The sequence below is a fragment of the Melopsittacus undulatus genome, chromosome 5 (genome assembly GCF_012275295.1).
Source record: "Melopsittacus undulatus isolate bMelUnd1 chromosome 5, bMelUnd1.mat.Z, whole genome shotgun sequence".
NCBI classification, from domain to species: Eukaryota; Metazoa; Chordata; class Aves; order Psittaciformes; family Psittaculidae; genus Melopsittacus; species Melopsittacus undulatus.
This window is the reverse complement of record NC_047531.1, coordinates 67,383,902-67,398,323: the sequence shown is the minus strand read 5'-3', so window position 1 is coordinate 67,398,323 and position 14,422 is coordinate 67,383,902. Positions and strand designations below refer to the sequence as shown.

General features: G+C 37.7%; 1 protein-coding gene across 2 annotated transcripts in view; it reads right to left on the bottom strand.

The window, feature by feature from the left end:
- ZDHHC17 (zinc finger DHHC-type palmitoyltransferase 17) overlaps positions 1 to 14,422 on the bottom strand; it is a 70,597-nt gene that overhangs the window by 19,013 nt on the left and 37,162 nt on the right. For both annotated transcript variants that reach the window (XR_004549618.1, XM_034062956.1), the window contains exons 7-10: positions 13,942 to 14,104; positions 9,524 to 9,649; positions 8,134 to 8,276; positions 5,760 to 5,860 (exon numbers count right to left, since the gene is read on the bottom strand). Coding sequence is in view for 1 of the 2 variants with exons in the window: in XM_034062956.1 (XP_033918847.1) it covers positions 5,760 to 5,860; positions 8,134 to 8,276; positions 9,524 to 9,649; positions 13,942 to 14,104 (533 nt within the window). In the remaining variant the exon portion in view is untranslated. The remainder of the gene's footprint in view (positions 1 to 5,759; positions 5,861 to 8,133; positions 8,277 to 9,523; positions 9,650 to 13,941; positions 14,105 to 14,422) is intronic.

Here is a 14,422-nt window from a genome sequence, read left to right as displayed (position 1 = left end):
TACTTAAATCACTCAGTATGCCTTCATACACAACAAAAAGGAAAAAGCCATGTCCAATGTATCTTCAGTATCAGGATATTTAAGCTAAAGAAGCAGTGCCGTACAAGCAGCTATTTTTCTCCCCTGGCTATGAAGAGAGCTTAAATAACTTGGATAAAGAACTGGCTGGACAGCTGCACACAAAGAGTTGTTGTCAATGGCTCAATGTCCAGCTGGAGATCAGTAACGAGTGGTGTCCCTCGGGGATCAGTGTTAGGACTGGTCTTGTTCAACATCTTTGTTGGTGACATGGAAAATGGGATTGAGTGTGCCCTCAGCAAGTTTGCCGATGACACCAAGCTGTGTGGCTCGGTTGATACGCTGGAGAGAAGGAATGCCATCCAGAGGGACCTTGACACACTTGTGAGGTGGGCTGATGCCAACCTCATGAAGTTTAACCATGACAAGTGCAAGGTCCTACACCTGGGTGGGAGCAATCCCAGGCAAAGCTACAGGTTGGGCAGAGAAGAGATTCAGAGCAGCCCTGTGGAGAAGGACTTGGGGTGTTGGTCGATGAGAAAATGAACATGAGTTGGCTTCAGTGTGTGCTTACAGGCCAGAAAGCCAACTGTATTCTGGGATGCATCAAAAGAAGCATGACCAGCAGGTCAAAGGAGGTGATCCTGCCCCTCTACTCTGCTCTCGTGAGACCTCACTTGGAGTATTGTGTGCAGTTCTGATGCACTCAACATAAAAAGGACATGGAACTGTTGGAACAAGTCCAGAGGAGGGCCACGAGGATGATCAGGGGACTGGAGCACCTCCTGTATGAAGACAGGCTGAGAAAGTTGGAGCTGTTCAGCATGGAGAAGAGAAGGCTGCGTGGAGACCTCATAGCAGCCTTCCAGTATCTGAAGGGGGCCTACAGGGATGCTGGGGAGGGACTATTCATTAGGGACTGTAGTGACAGAACAGGCAGTAACGGGTTAAAACTTAAACAGGGGAGGTTTAGATTGGATATAAGGAATTCTTTACTGTTAGGCTGGTGAGGCACTGGAATGGGTTTCCCAGGGAGGTTGTGAATGTTCCATCCCTGGCAGTGTTTAAGGCCAGGTTGGATTAAACCTTGCGTGGCATGCTTTAGTGTGAGGTGTCCCTGCCCATGGCAGGGGGGTTGGCTGGTGAGGCACTGGAATGGGTTTCCCAGGGAGGTTGTGAATGTTCCATCCCTGGCAGTGTTTAAGGCCAGGTTGGATTAAACCTTGCGTGGCATGCTTTAGTGTGAGGTGTCCCTGCCCATGGCAGGGGGGTTGGAACTAGATGATCTTGAGGTCCTTTCCAACCCTAACTATTCTATGATTCTATATACCAGAGGTATCTAAATTTATGTTGAACTCTCCACTGACATTTACTTCCAAAGACATTTTAACATCTTCTAGCACAGACATCTCTCAAAACTCTCCATGCACATGAAACCCTTGTAGGTTTGCATTAGCTAGAGAGTAGGGAAGTGGTTTTCCAGAGACAGTGCCTTGTTTTGTCCAAACATTCTCATTTACAACTACACAAGTAAAAACTCATTACCATACTATTAAGGGCTGCAAAATGTATGATACAGTAGGAATTCACTTTCTGCCCTGTCACCAATTGCTGTGTTTTATGAAGTTTCTGCATTTATCATTGTGAGAAACAAAGCAGAAACACCCATGAAACACTTCCTATTTTTAGTCCTAAGCCGTATCCTTTAATACTTAGAACAAGTTCAACAAGCTGAAAATTATTCCAGGAAACCTCTTAGAACCAAAAAGATCATAACATTAAACAGAAAACTAAAACCTGACAAGCACCCTACAACCTTTGAGTGAGGTAAAAACCCTATGAGCTCATTTTCCATCCTGAACTGAAGCCTATTTAGAAAGGCCCAAGCACAAGCAGCTTCCTGCTGTCAGAGCTACACATCATACAAATGCCTGAAAGCAAGCCAAAATGCACATTATAGAACAAGACACTCCCTTCCACTATCTACTAATCCAGTAATAAATCCTTTTCTTCTACACAAAAAAACCTGCAACCAGTGAAAGCTGTTAGAGATCAATACATGCTAATGAACCTGCCAATTCCTAGCAGCTGTACATCTGGATCCAAGAGTCCAGGTAGATACCAGTGAATAGCAACACAAGAAGCCTCATTTGACTAGGCATATTAGATGAAATCCATTTTGAATCAACTGAAGCTCTACAAAAGCTCTCTACTTCCATCCTGTAACATAAAAAAATCCCTTAGCTTGCAAAAACAACAGAAAAGAGTATTCATTGCCATTTGCCATTTAAGTAATTTTTATTTTTTTAGAAAAAGTATTTAGACATGGGCACAGACATTCTGGATCGCTGGGCCTGGGGGCTGAGCTTTTTGGTCTTTCGGTTTCTTCTAGAAACATGGCTGCTAGATTCTTTCTGCTTGCAGGATTTTTGCTGCTTTCCTGAAGGTAATTTGGGTAATATGAATGTTGGGGTTTCTTGTAACTGTGCAGCCCTACCAATTGGCTTGTTATCATTTTTAACACATTATGCTGTTGTAACAGCTTTGTTAACACATAAAAATCATCATGAATTCTCTTACATCCCATGTTTAAAATGATCTCTAATTGAAAAAGTGTGCAGTTTCTTTCACCTAAACCCCATCAATACACGAAGTGTATCTGAAGAAAGATAATACAGTATTAGTAAATGATAAGTTATTTAAGAAATTATGAATTGACTCATACCATCTCATAATCTCAGCATTACAAGTACTGTGCTATACCAGAAAAGCTATACCACATACTCCATTTGCACCAGCAAACCCTGACATCTTAGAAAAACAGAGCCATATAAGAACCTTCTTACATAACAGGCACTATTTGTTCAGCTGGGCATGAACAACTAAGATAGGAACTCAGCACACATGCCCTGAACTTTTTACAGGACACAAGAGAACGTTCTACCTATAAATGCTAGTGAAAAAGAATGAAACGTGAAATTCTAGTCTTACGTTATTAAAAGTGTACTTTTAAATCTTTTCTTTAAAAAAAAAAAAACCTAAATTAAAGTACAGTGACTTAGTGTGTAGGATTTTTGAGGGCATTTGTACCCTACTTTGCAAACAGTAGATTAGCATACACTGACAGAGCAAGACACAACTATCCCTTGTTATGGGCAAGATACAATTAAAGAGAAGCAGTAAAATAGCAGTAAAACTGTGGCAGGAAACCATAGGAACACACTCACACATCAATAAATACATCAATCATAACTTCCTCACTCCTTGCAAGAATAAAATTTCTATTTTAACAAATATACCAGTCTCAGAAGCCACTGAGAGAAAAACCCAGTAGAATAAAAACATTTACAAAACCTCAGTACACTAGATTCATCTAAACTGCTTGAATTTACTTTCAAGATTGGTCTTCTAGAAGACATGTCACTGCCTTAGAATTTATAGACTTATTTTTTCAGGTGACCACCCTAAAATTCAAAAAACCACATTGCTAATCTTTGGTTTTGCTTGTTCTTTATGACAGATTGTTTTGCCTGCCCTTTTCTGTCACATTAGGATTAAACCCAAAAGACCAGATGATCTTTTAGACATCTTCAACATACCTACAAGAAAATTCTTCCCAAATATTAAGGTAACACTTGCAGCAATTAAGACCTTTATATTATTTATAATACAAAGTTCTAGCAAGGCAATTCATGACAGCTGTTTAAGGTTTGAAACTTTTATCCTGAGAAAAAGATGGTCAGAATTTGTAGAAACTACAAGTACAGGTTTTATCACTTGAACGTTACAGAATAAAGTATTACTCTAGTCTGCTGTAAGTAATCATATAAAGCTGTAAAAATACAAGAACCCTTCTCCAAACCACAATGCTGTGCCTCATGCTGTAATAATAGAGCAGGCATGCAATTTCTTTTTTCCAATAAAGCTGCAGGGCAATTTTCCAGAAGAAGAAGAATGAATTTGGAATCTTATTAGAAAGACTTCCAATTAAAAATCACCAATTAAAGGAAGATGGCCTCAAGCACTTAGTCTCTAAAACTGCTTGTCAGAGAAATGTGTCAGCTCTAATGAAAGCAATTAGTAACTGAAGATTTTAGACCACTACTTCTGTGTACAAAAAGACTGCTGCAAAGGTTTTGAGGCACCTACCTTAAACTACAGAAGCAGTACAGTATTTTATTGACACTCAGAAGTCACAGTTTAGTAGTGTAATTAATTGTCTGTGGTTACTACTTATAGTAGTGGACAACGAACATTATTCTATGACAAAACACCCCCAAACTTCAAGTTACTTTAATCAGAATGGCTAACAGATAAAAACCTAAGCAACTTGTACAAATCTGTAGAAAACATAAGCTTCAGGATAAAAATCTCACAATTTGTCAGCCTTAAGGGACAGCTTTCTATACCAAGCTTGGGGCCATAATCAAGTTGTGCTGGCTGCGCAGCTATTTTAACATGGTCAAGCACTTTGATTTAAAGTTGCACACATTCTTAGATTTGGTTCAAGCTGATGTTATATTAGAACAAGAAAGTATTTCACAGTAGCTCAACATCTGCAACCCAAAACAGGTCATAGCATTAGGAAACATGAGTTTCTAAAGAAAACACACATGGTATGGAGAGCTGAGATTCAGATGTGAGGTGGTGTAGTTTTTGTAACTGCCTTAGAAACCTGTATTTTACTATATGTTAAAGTCATATTTTCTCAACAAAAAGAACAGAAAAGCAACTTCAGTCTAGAGGCATGACATATTTAGATAGTTCTAATCCATTCCATAAAACCTGCTTTAAAAAAAACAGTTTCTTTAAACATGAAATAGCTGTCATCTCCAGGCACACTGGATTGCTATTGTTCACCCCAACACCTTTGCAAACACTATGAGTACAGAAGCCAAAAGAAACATGGAAGCAGGGTGCCCTCTCTGTTCTCAGCCCAAAAAATGTGAGGCTTATTTAGCTAAGGTTGGAGAATATATCAACAAGATGAGAAAAGGGTTGCACTGCTACTATCCTATATCATGGTAATTCCTCTGAAGATGAAAACTAGTTTCTAGAAAAGTCAAGCCAACATCCATCATAAATACTAAGTTCACTTCAACTACTTACATCTACAAGAACTGCATTAAACATTAAAAACTGCATAAAAACATTAACTCTCTACTGTAACTACAATACCCAGCCAAGATGGAGTATCTATAACCTAGTGTTATGTGGTTAATACATACATCTTCAAAGACTGAAAATACAGTTAACAAATGTATCTAAAGTTTGTATGAAATGGAATCTGCAAAATCTTGAGGAAGAATTAACTACAAAGCTAATATCATTGGAATTGATACATACCATGAAATTACCTACCGCTTTTCAGAAAAGTGGTGTCTAAAAATGCAGGCAATTACACCCTGTCACCTCTCAGCTACAGCATACTTTATGGAGTTGCTTACATTTCCCTCACTTAAGAAACTGCTAAAGTACAGGAAATTTTGCAGACTACTGTAAGTCAATTTCAAGGAAAGTCATTTACCAAAGGAATGCAACTTGTTTAGCAAAGGAAATTGCACACATTTTTAAAGCAATAAAATAATTACCATCAGGACAGAAAGCAATGTTTAATGGAGATAGCAATTTATAAATTTTGATTAGTTTAGTTACTGTTATAAGCATGCTGTATTATTTAGGTATTACCTCATATTACTAACATGAAAAAATACTACTATACTGTATACAAAAAAGGATATCATTCCAAAACCAGAAGAACCATGTCACGTACATCCAGAATTTTGTTGCCAAGTATATTCCAAGAGGCAGTGCACTGTGCATGGAGTGATCAAAGAATGACCTGTAAAGTAGGAACAATTTCACATGATAAGTTTCAACTTATAAAGCTTGAACTACTGCTTCTGAAAAAGACTTCCTGTTAAAATGCGTACTACATAGGATATTGCAAAATACACCATAAAAACATTTTCCTCAATGCTACAGTTCATGAGAAATTATGGTTTTCAACCTGTCCAGCTGACTGAAAGTTACTTAATTAAAATTCATACATTTACTTTTGAAGTGAACGTCAAGAACTGGTAAGAAGAAAGGTAAAACAAGCAAATACTCATGATAAACCACCCTGTGAAAGCAGATAGAAACCTGTGAGATTCCTTGACTAAATGGACAGTGGTTGCAAACTGCACTTACTCACAAGATTTCAGTGCGAAAGTTAGTTTGGAAGCCCATACAATGAGAACTACACGTTAAATTACTTCAGTAAGAAAAAAGCTTAAGAGACCTTGCTGTTACCAGCCCACATAATTGAAATATTTCAGATTCTTGAACGTTTTCTGCGTACACTTGCCAATAGAAAGTCAGAAAAAACCCAGATGAATTCATTTCCCATATCACTAGATTTTCCCAGTTTAAAGACAGAATGTTGCTACTTTAATTAAAAAAAAAAGGAAAAATAAAATTAAGCCATCAGAAATATTTTCACCTTCTTATCTCTTACATCTTCCAGACTATTCTCAATAATAGCGAATATAGTTGAGATAAGCTAGGTGAATGATCAGGTTACTCCACATTCAAGAAAAAAATGCTAAACGTGTCAAAAGTCACGTTCTAAACTGCTCAGCTTCTTGAAATAAAACTTCTTCCATCATCTGCCAAAATATCTTTACACTGAAGTATTTTACTGGTTTTGGTGGTGCCCTCAGGGCTGCCATAGACAAAGGTGTGCACAGAGTAGTTTCCATTTCACTCCTGCAGTAACTGCCATCCCTAATGGAAGTTCCTTAGGTCATTTGAGAAACTCCTATAAAGAAGACAAGCTAACATGGTGAGTAGTAAATGGATACACATTTGGACCCACAGTAGTTACTTAGCAGAAATCTTTCAGTGATTTCTGTGCTTGTGTGTGTGTGTGTGTGAAAGGAGCAGGGAGGAAAACACAGCTAAGCAGGTTAGCTAAAATTCCACAGGGAAAGGAAATACTATTAGAATAATGGTTTCATTCAAACCTGGGCTTAGTGAAAAACTCTTCAGAAAGTATTTATACTAAACATTAAGCAAATCATAAGACAAAGTAAGAATGCTGCTAATCATGAATGTGTGTCAAGTAGGCAAAAAATACAAAACTTGACAAAAACATGGATCCTGAGAAACCTGGAAGGAATTTTGTCCTTGCTTCCTGCAGGAGGATTTGCATCGCCAAATCGTTATTTGTGGGAGAACGCCAGCAAATTACACAGCCTCAGAGATGTCAAAAACACAGAACAGATCATTTCCAAGGTCCTGCAGAGGGAAGAACTTGATGACCCCCCCCCCCCCCACCTCTTTAAACAAAAAGGAAGAAGTAAGCAGTTCTAATAAACATGACATTCAATGACAGAAATGCAAAAATCTCATAAATATGAAGATATAACAGGTTCTTCTACACATATAACACATGACAACAAAAAGCAGAGGCTAGATAGTCTACAGATCTTGAAAATCTACTGGAGCATGCCTGCATGAGTATGTGTGTGTACATGTATACACAGATGCATTTAAAGTAACCTCAAATACAACTAAAATTCTTTATGACCAGGTAACATGCTGACAATGTTATTAGAAAGCAGCCTTTTTCTTTAGTTAACCCCTTTCCACCCTCTGACTCTTACTTAATTTCTCTCTATATGGAACCTTTGATGTCTTTGGGTATTTAACTGCTAACAAAAAACAGGCTGTAATAGCACACTTGCTCTTATCTTTTTTTATTCCTTTCTAGTATATTTCCCTGACTGCTTTCTGCAGAATTCATGCCGATAACTCTTTGTAGACATTCAGCACCCTCCTCTGGATAATGACTGAATTTCTGTTCTGCTTTTAGCTTCTATTAGCTCAGTGGCATTCCCCCAAGGTAATTTCATGGCTATTTGCAAGACAACAGAGCATTACAAGCGCTAAAGTCACACAAGATCTTTCCAAGAAATAGCAATGAAAAAAAAAATGAACAAAAGATTAATGTTCCATGTTGAAATAACACACACAAAAAAGAAATGTAAGATTATTTGAACAATAGAGATACCAGCAAAACATTTCTTGGGTGCACACACTAAACAGACAGTGTCCTGATAAAACACTTACTTTGAAAGAAACTGCACCATAGCCCAAACTCCACCATACATCAGCCCTTTAATGAGCCAAGAATCAATGTCTAGGTCTGCTATAAACCCAACCAGCCAAATAACTAGGAAAGGAGTTCCCAGCATCACCTTCTGACGGAATTCCTATATAGAAACAAATATCAGTAAGCAACTTTATTTTCAGGAACAGATTCTAAAATAATATTCTATAATACACAAGACAGCCACAAAAAACTTATAATAAACTTTCAGGAAGCTTGACCTGGAGGGAGGAGCCTTCATAAATTTATCATTTCCTATATTTACATACCTCCAGTGAGTGTGCAAGAAAAAAATCTTCCTCAAAATTTATAATGATTCAATGATTTGTATATTTTAGAAGAATTGTCTTCTAAAGACATTGATGTTAATCCAGAATAAAGACAATGGTAGCTCTTCTTTAAGAATCTGTCAAAGTGCATAAACTACTACAAGGCACATGGTAATCTCAGTGAAGTTTAAAGACTGTTATTATGTAACGAATAGATAAAAGTTATACTGAAGCATCTATGAAGAAAGATAGGAGCTTTATTGTCTTATATTATGTGGCTACAATTCCTGATGAAGGCACTGAACTCTTCCAGATACTCAAAGCATAGTCACAAAGCCCATGTACACACAACACTGTGCACAAACCACTTAAAATTAATAATCACTGCATTATTACATTACCATAGGGTTAAAGCACAGGCTGTAGCCAGTGCTTTAATAATCAAGATGCAATCTATCTTTAAATTACGAAAGTGTAACAAGTCAGTGATAGCACTATTTAATATCCAGCACAATACTGCCTGGTAAGTAAATATTAACTCTACATAAGTTACCAAACCATAGGCAGGTAGACAGTTCTTCATGCCAGAGCAATTGTTATCCCATCATTTCTTTCCTCCTCCTATCTGCAGTATAAAATAATAACCTCAGCAGAGAAAGGCCTCCACATTAGCGACTACATTATATTATTAAGAATGACTGCTTCTTTCATCCACACAAAAGTATACATAATTAGAGAGGAGACCAGAGTTCAGGGTATCGAAAACGCTTCTCTCCTTAAATGCTTTGTGAAAGTGTTGGCTGTTCCCTACAATACCTGACCACTTGGTACTTCCCTAACATATAGTTAGCACAAAAACTAAAGGTAACTGTGTGGAGGATTAGGGTTTTCTTCCTTCCTGCATTGAATAAAGCTTTTTTTTTTCTTTTGCAATTATTCTTGCTATAACAAAAACACGTTTTCTGAAACTGAATTGTGGAGACAGCCCACTACTGAACTGCTTACCTTAAACAAATACACACTCCCCCTAACCAACAGCAGCAGTAATACTGATTTACATAAGCATTAGACCACTTCTTACCTTATCAGCTTTCAGTTTTCTCAGAAAGGATGGACTGTCATATCCCTTTGCTTGTCTTGCTTCCTGTAGGTGATTTATCATCCAAACATTTTTCCTCTGTTTTGCAAGATCAAGTGGTGATTCTCCCTGCCACAGGTACAAAAGCAGGAAACATCCAATTTAAAAATAAAATGCATTCAGAGCACTTTTGAAACAGAAGATTGGCAAGCAAAAATAATACATTTTAAACCAGTCTGAGATACATTCTGGCACACTTTTTGCTCTGCAGCTTACTTGACATGAAACATCATTCATTCCTTTTGGTCTTTTTCACTCTCTCATAACTGTACATGCGTGGACGAGTATAAAACATGTGATCCTGACAATATATATGTCCTGATATAGCATTACTTGTTGCCTTAGGCATAACACACCTATATTTCACTAGTTTACACACAGTCTGCTAGTCTGTAAATGAAAGACTGTGCTTCCCCCTCAACTATTGACAGGCAGCAGAAATCAAGCAAAGAATAAGAACTTGTGACCCACTGGATCATGGAAACTCTCACAGTCTAAAGCCTGACTTCTCAGTTAATTCTCTGCCTTTCTGGCAGAGTGAAGTTACTAATATCATGGAATATTTCTATAAGGATTTTTTTCCCACAAGCTTAATGTCTTTATATTCATCTCTGTTACTGAAGTCCTAGAGAGAAAATGGGAAAGAATAAACTTATCGCTCATTTCCAACTCATTCCAAAACTCTAAGCTTTTATGCTTAGCTTGTGCTCCACGTACTTTGGGTGCTAAGCCAGCAATGGTCTGTACTTTCTCCTTCCCTACTTTCAGAGAGGACCAACAGACAGAGCAAAAGAGACACAGAGAGAGAGATACAGGGGCCAAAGGTGCTGACCAAACTGATTTGTCGCTTTTAAAACATTTAGGAAGAGAGCTAAATGAATGTTATTGACTGGGTTTAAAATTACAGAGGAGGCAAGAGACAACCAATTGCAGGTACCTCCAGCTTCAGTTTTGCATTTGACTCCTCCTCTCTTCTACTGGAGTTAACTCCCCTCCTAAACAAACCATTCATGGAGGCTTGAAAAATGGCTGAATCCTCCATCGCTCGGCCCCCTCCTAAAAAAAAAGTGAGACAGGTACCAGAAACTGAAATTACCCAGAAAGGGCAATAATTACTATAGACAGAAGAGATCTCAAAGATTAAAAAGTACAGTTAGCTACCTATATCCCATAGAAAGAATGGGAACTGAGTACTTAACTGTCATTTTTGCCTTTGAAATCTTGCTCCAAATCTCTAAAAGGAGAGTAAACAGCACAGACTACAGTTTATAAGCTGAAGCTTCTTGCTAAAATACAACCTTGCACTCCTGTGCAAGATGTTTAACTAGAAAAAAAAAAAAAAATTAAAAATTACCTTTTGACTTAACTTGGCTTCAAAGTTATTTAGCCAGATGTTTAAGAAACAGATTAAGTTAACTCCATCCTCAGCAGAAATGCCTGAAATCAAGCTAAGGTCCTGCTTCATCACAAATTTAATAGAAATCTGAATTGCTCTGGAAAACTTCAGAGGTGCTTCTGGTTTAATATCACCGTATACACCTAGACTGTGGACAAGCAATCCCCTCTGGGGGTTGATCTCCCAAGTAAATCCTGAAGTTGTCTTGTGGTCCCGCTGAGCATCCCTTCCACTAGAGGGCCATGAGACACCTAGGAACTGTCTAAATGAAAAGATTGAGGGAGCTTTAAAGTCATTTGACTGGGCTTCTCATCACCTCACCATTTTAATAATTATTTCCTTGTTTTCACGGGGGTGGTGGATGACTGACTCACTTAGAAAGAAAAAACAAAATAGAAAACCAATAAAAATTGGGAACTTAACCTAGTTACAAACTTGATTTGCCAGGAAGCAATAAGGTTTCAGTAGTATATATTTGAAGAGTTTAGCCAGAAAGAATAATCTGAAGCTATTACTGTAGGGAACTTTACATACAGACTTCCATGGACAAGCCTACAGATACACTGATTAATCAAGAAACTACATCTGAAGTCCATTCAATTTATAAAAAAAAAGAAATAAAATCTTCCTTCAACTGTAAAAGCTCTTTTGGGTCTCTATCACTCTCTAGTAAAAAAGGAGCATCTGATTATTTTTAAGTAAAATTTGCAGCTTCCCAATGACCCCCAGTGATAAGCTGACTCCCTGTGAAATCCTGTCTCCTCATCGGCCCAATCCATCATCTACTGGGGTGGCAAGATAATTTCCTTAACAAAAAAAATCAGCTAATTAAAAAAAAGCAATCTATTTTGACAACTGAAAAGCTGGTTCCAACTCTAACTGTAATCCAGCTCTCAAAAAGGAAAAAGTTATCTTATACCAAGAGAAAAGTATTATTTCCATGTACAGCATATTATAAACACTTAAATAACACAAACAGGACAAAACCCACTGCTTGTATCAAGCTTTGTTCTAGAATAAGAGTGCCATTGTCATACACTTGCCAAACTCTCATGCAAAGCAAGAGAGTAGCTTACTGAGATGACTGGTTCCAATTTGTTCCAAACCTAGGTGGCCAGCACTATATGACTTTCTAATACAGACTAACTTGAGTTGGGAACAACACAGTCAAAGCTTGCACCTAATATTTAAGCCAAAAAATGATGATCATTACCACAACTCTTAGTCAACTCTATGGGCTAGCTGAGAAAACGCCCTTACTAGATAGTGCTGCAGAAATCTGAAAGTGACTGCATCAGAAAGGAGCCTTTCACTATTCCTTTCATTTCTGGGGAAACATGAGCCCCATATGCAACGACTGTTTTTTGGCTCAAGGAAAACCTTTTCACCAGACAGTCCAAGGTGAAACACAAAATCGAGTTTTTCACAAGGTGAAACACAAAACTGAATTATTTTCTACAAACCTAGAAAAATCAACTGAATTCCTAAGTTTCCTACATGTTTACAATCACTCAAATCAGCATCTGTTATAAAGTCACTGGCAGGATGGCAAAAAAAACACTGCTAAAATGATTTCTATCCCCTGAAGATCCTAGGAAATCTGGGAAGGCATGCAAGCAACCTAGACTCCACTGCAGAAGGCAGGCAGTGGTTAACGAAACCAGGCACATGTCCTCTGGCATGACTGGAAAGGTATCATGATCCAGCAGGTTCAAAACCTATTTTTCTACTGACTGCTGCTGTCTGTCAATAAAGAAGGAGAGAACATGAAGTGCTTCAGGCTAACAAATACATTTTTATTTGGCCAAACATATATATTTTTATTACGGGTTTTATAAGTCCACAAATGTAGGTAAGGTGATAACTTTAAAGCTCTAACACACTGATCAGTCTGCCAAGGGAAGCAAGGTATGACACTAATTTTTGTTTTCCTTATATATAAATACCTTAAATACCTTAATTTTTACCATTAGGTGGCACAGAAAAAAAGCTTTTCCACAGTTTACAAGAAGTGAGGCTAGCAGCGTAATTCATCCACAGAATTGACCTTACAGACCAGGAAAAACTATTATATATATTCACACCAGTACATGCAAGAGGCTAGTTGATTTGTTTTAAACACTGTGAAAAGCCATGTGATTGCATTTAATACTTTGTAAGTAGAAATTTACAGATGTATTTTCCTGTGTAACCACTCCATACATAACAGCCATTAAGTGGAAAATACAAATACTGAAAGAGAAATTGAGAATTCTTTTTCTAAAACTGAATTCTTCTCTGACACCACAGAATAAGCATCCTGGGTGGTAAAGTGCACCTAATATTATATACAGAAGAGTCTGGAGGCAATGGACTTAAGTAACTGCAGTACGTGCACCTACCACTGCTGGAGAAACTCTTATAGATGCCAAGTCTATGGCAGAAATTCTAACAGCTGCTTGGCTGGTCTATGGTAGGGATTGGCTCTGATAGTACTGCATCTAGATTCAGCATTAAGAGATTCTGGTAGAGTGATTAGGCACTCAACGTATTTTCAGGCCTCCAACTTCCTTACTGACACTGGGAGATATACAAGAGTGTTTGTCACCTTTCTGGAAGAGGTGTCTCTCATCTCACTCCAACAGTCAGCCCAGAACTCCACTAGAAGATATTCTGTCAGATTTCCAATTTCACATCCAAATGTGTGGGTCTTCGTGTATGCAGTGTAATTGCACACCCTGATCCCATATATTTGCACATAACCATTGCTAAATTATTTACACAAGTACTTTTGAGGGTGCAGATTTAGTAGTTATGTATCACTGTTTGAAAAACTGACTCCCAAATTAAACATCAGTGGCATGGCTTTTGCTCCATCTTCACAATCCCACCCTAATCCCACCCACAATAATAATCTTGGGATTTATCATAGGCTCGATTATTTCTGTCTCAAACCACTTACAATAAGAACAGACCAAGCGTTTACCTTTATGTTTTGAGCATCAACATTAGCTCCAGCTTCTAACAGAAGACTAATAACTGTTGTATTTCCTGCTAGCACAGCCCAGTGCAATGCTGTGTTTTTGTGGTACTTGTCTCCAAGATTAACAGAAACATTAAATGTAAGTAGTAATCGGGTTGGATCCACACTAGAAAAGAAAATTCTTGTTAGACCAACAGAAGATGATCTCAAATACATACGATCTTACTGTTAATGAGTTTGATTTCTATAAAGAACATCAATCAGGCACACTATGTAATACAGTGTGACATTTTTTGCTGATGATTATGAATAGCTCAAATTTCCTTCCTACCAAAAAGCAACCACAATTCTGTTGACATTTAAAGGAGCTCAGTAAGACAGCTTGTTCTGGGATGTCATAAAACACATTTGTTACATGATTCTGTTTTCATGTTTACCAAAATCTAACAGTATTAACAGATTTGTAAAATCATGCACATGATTA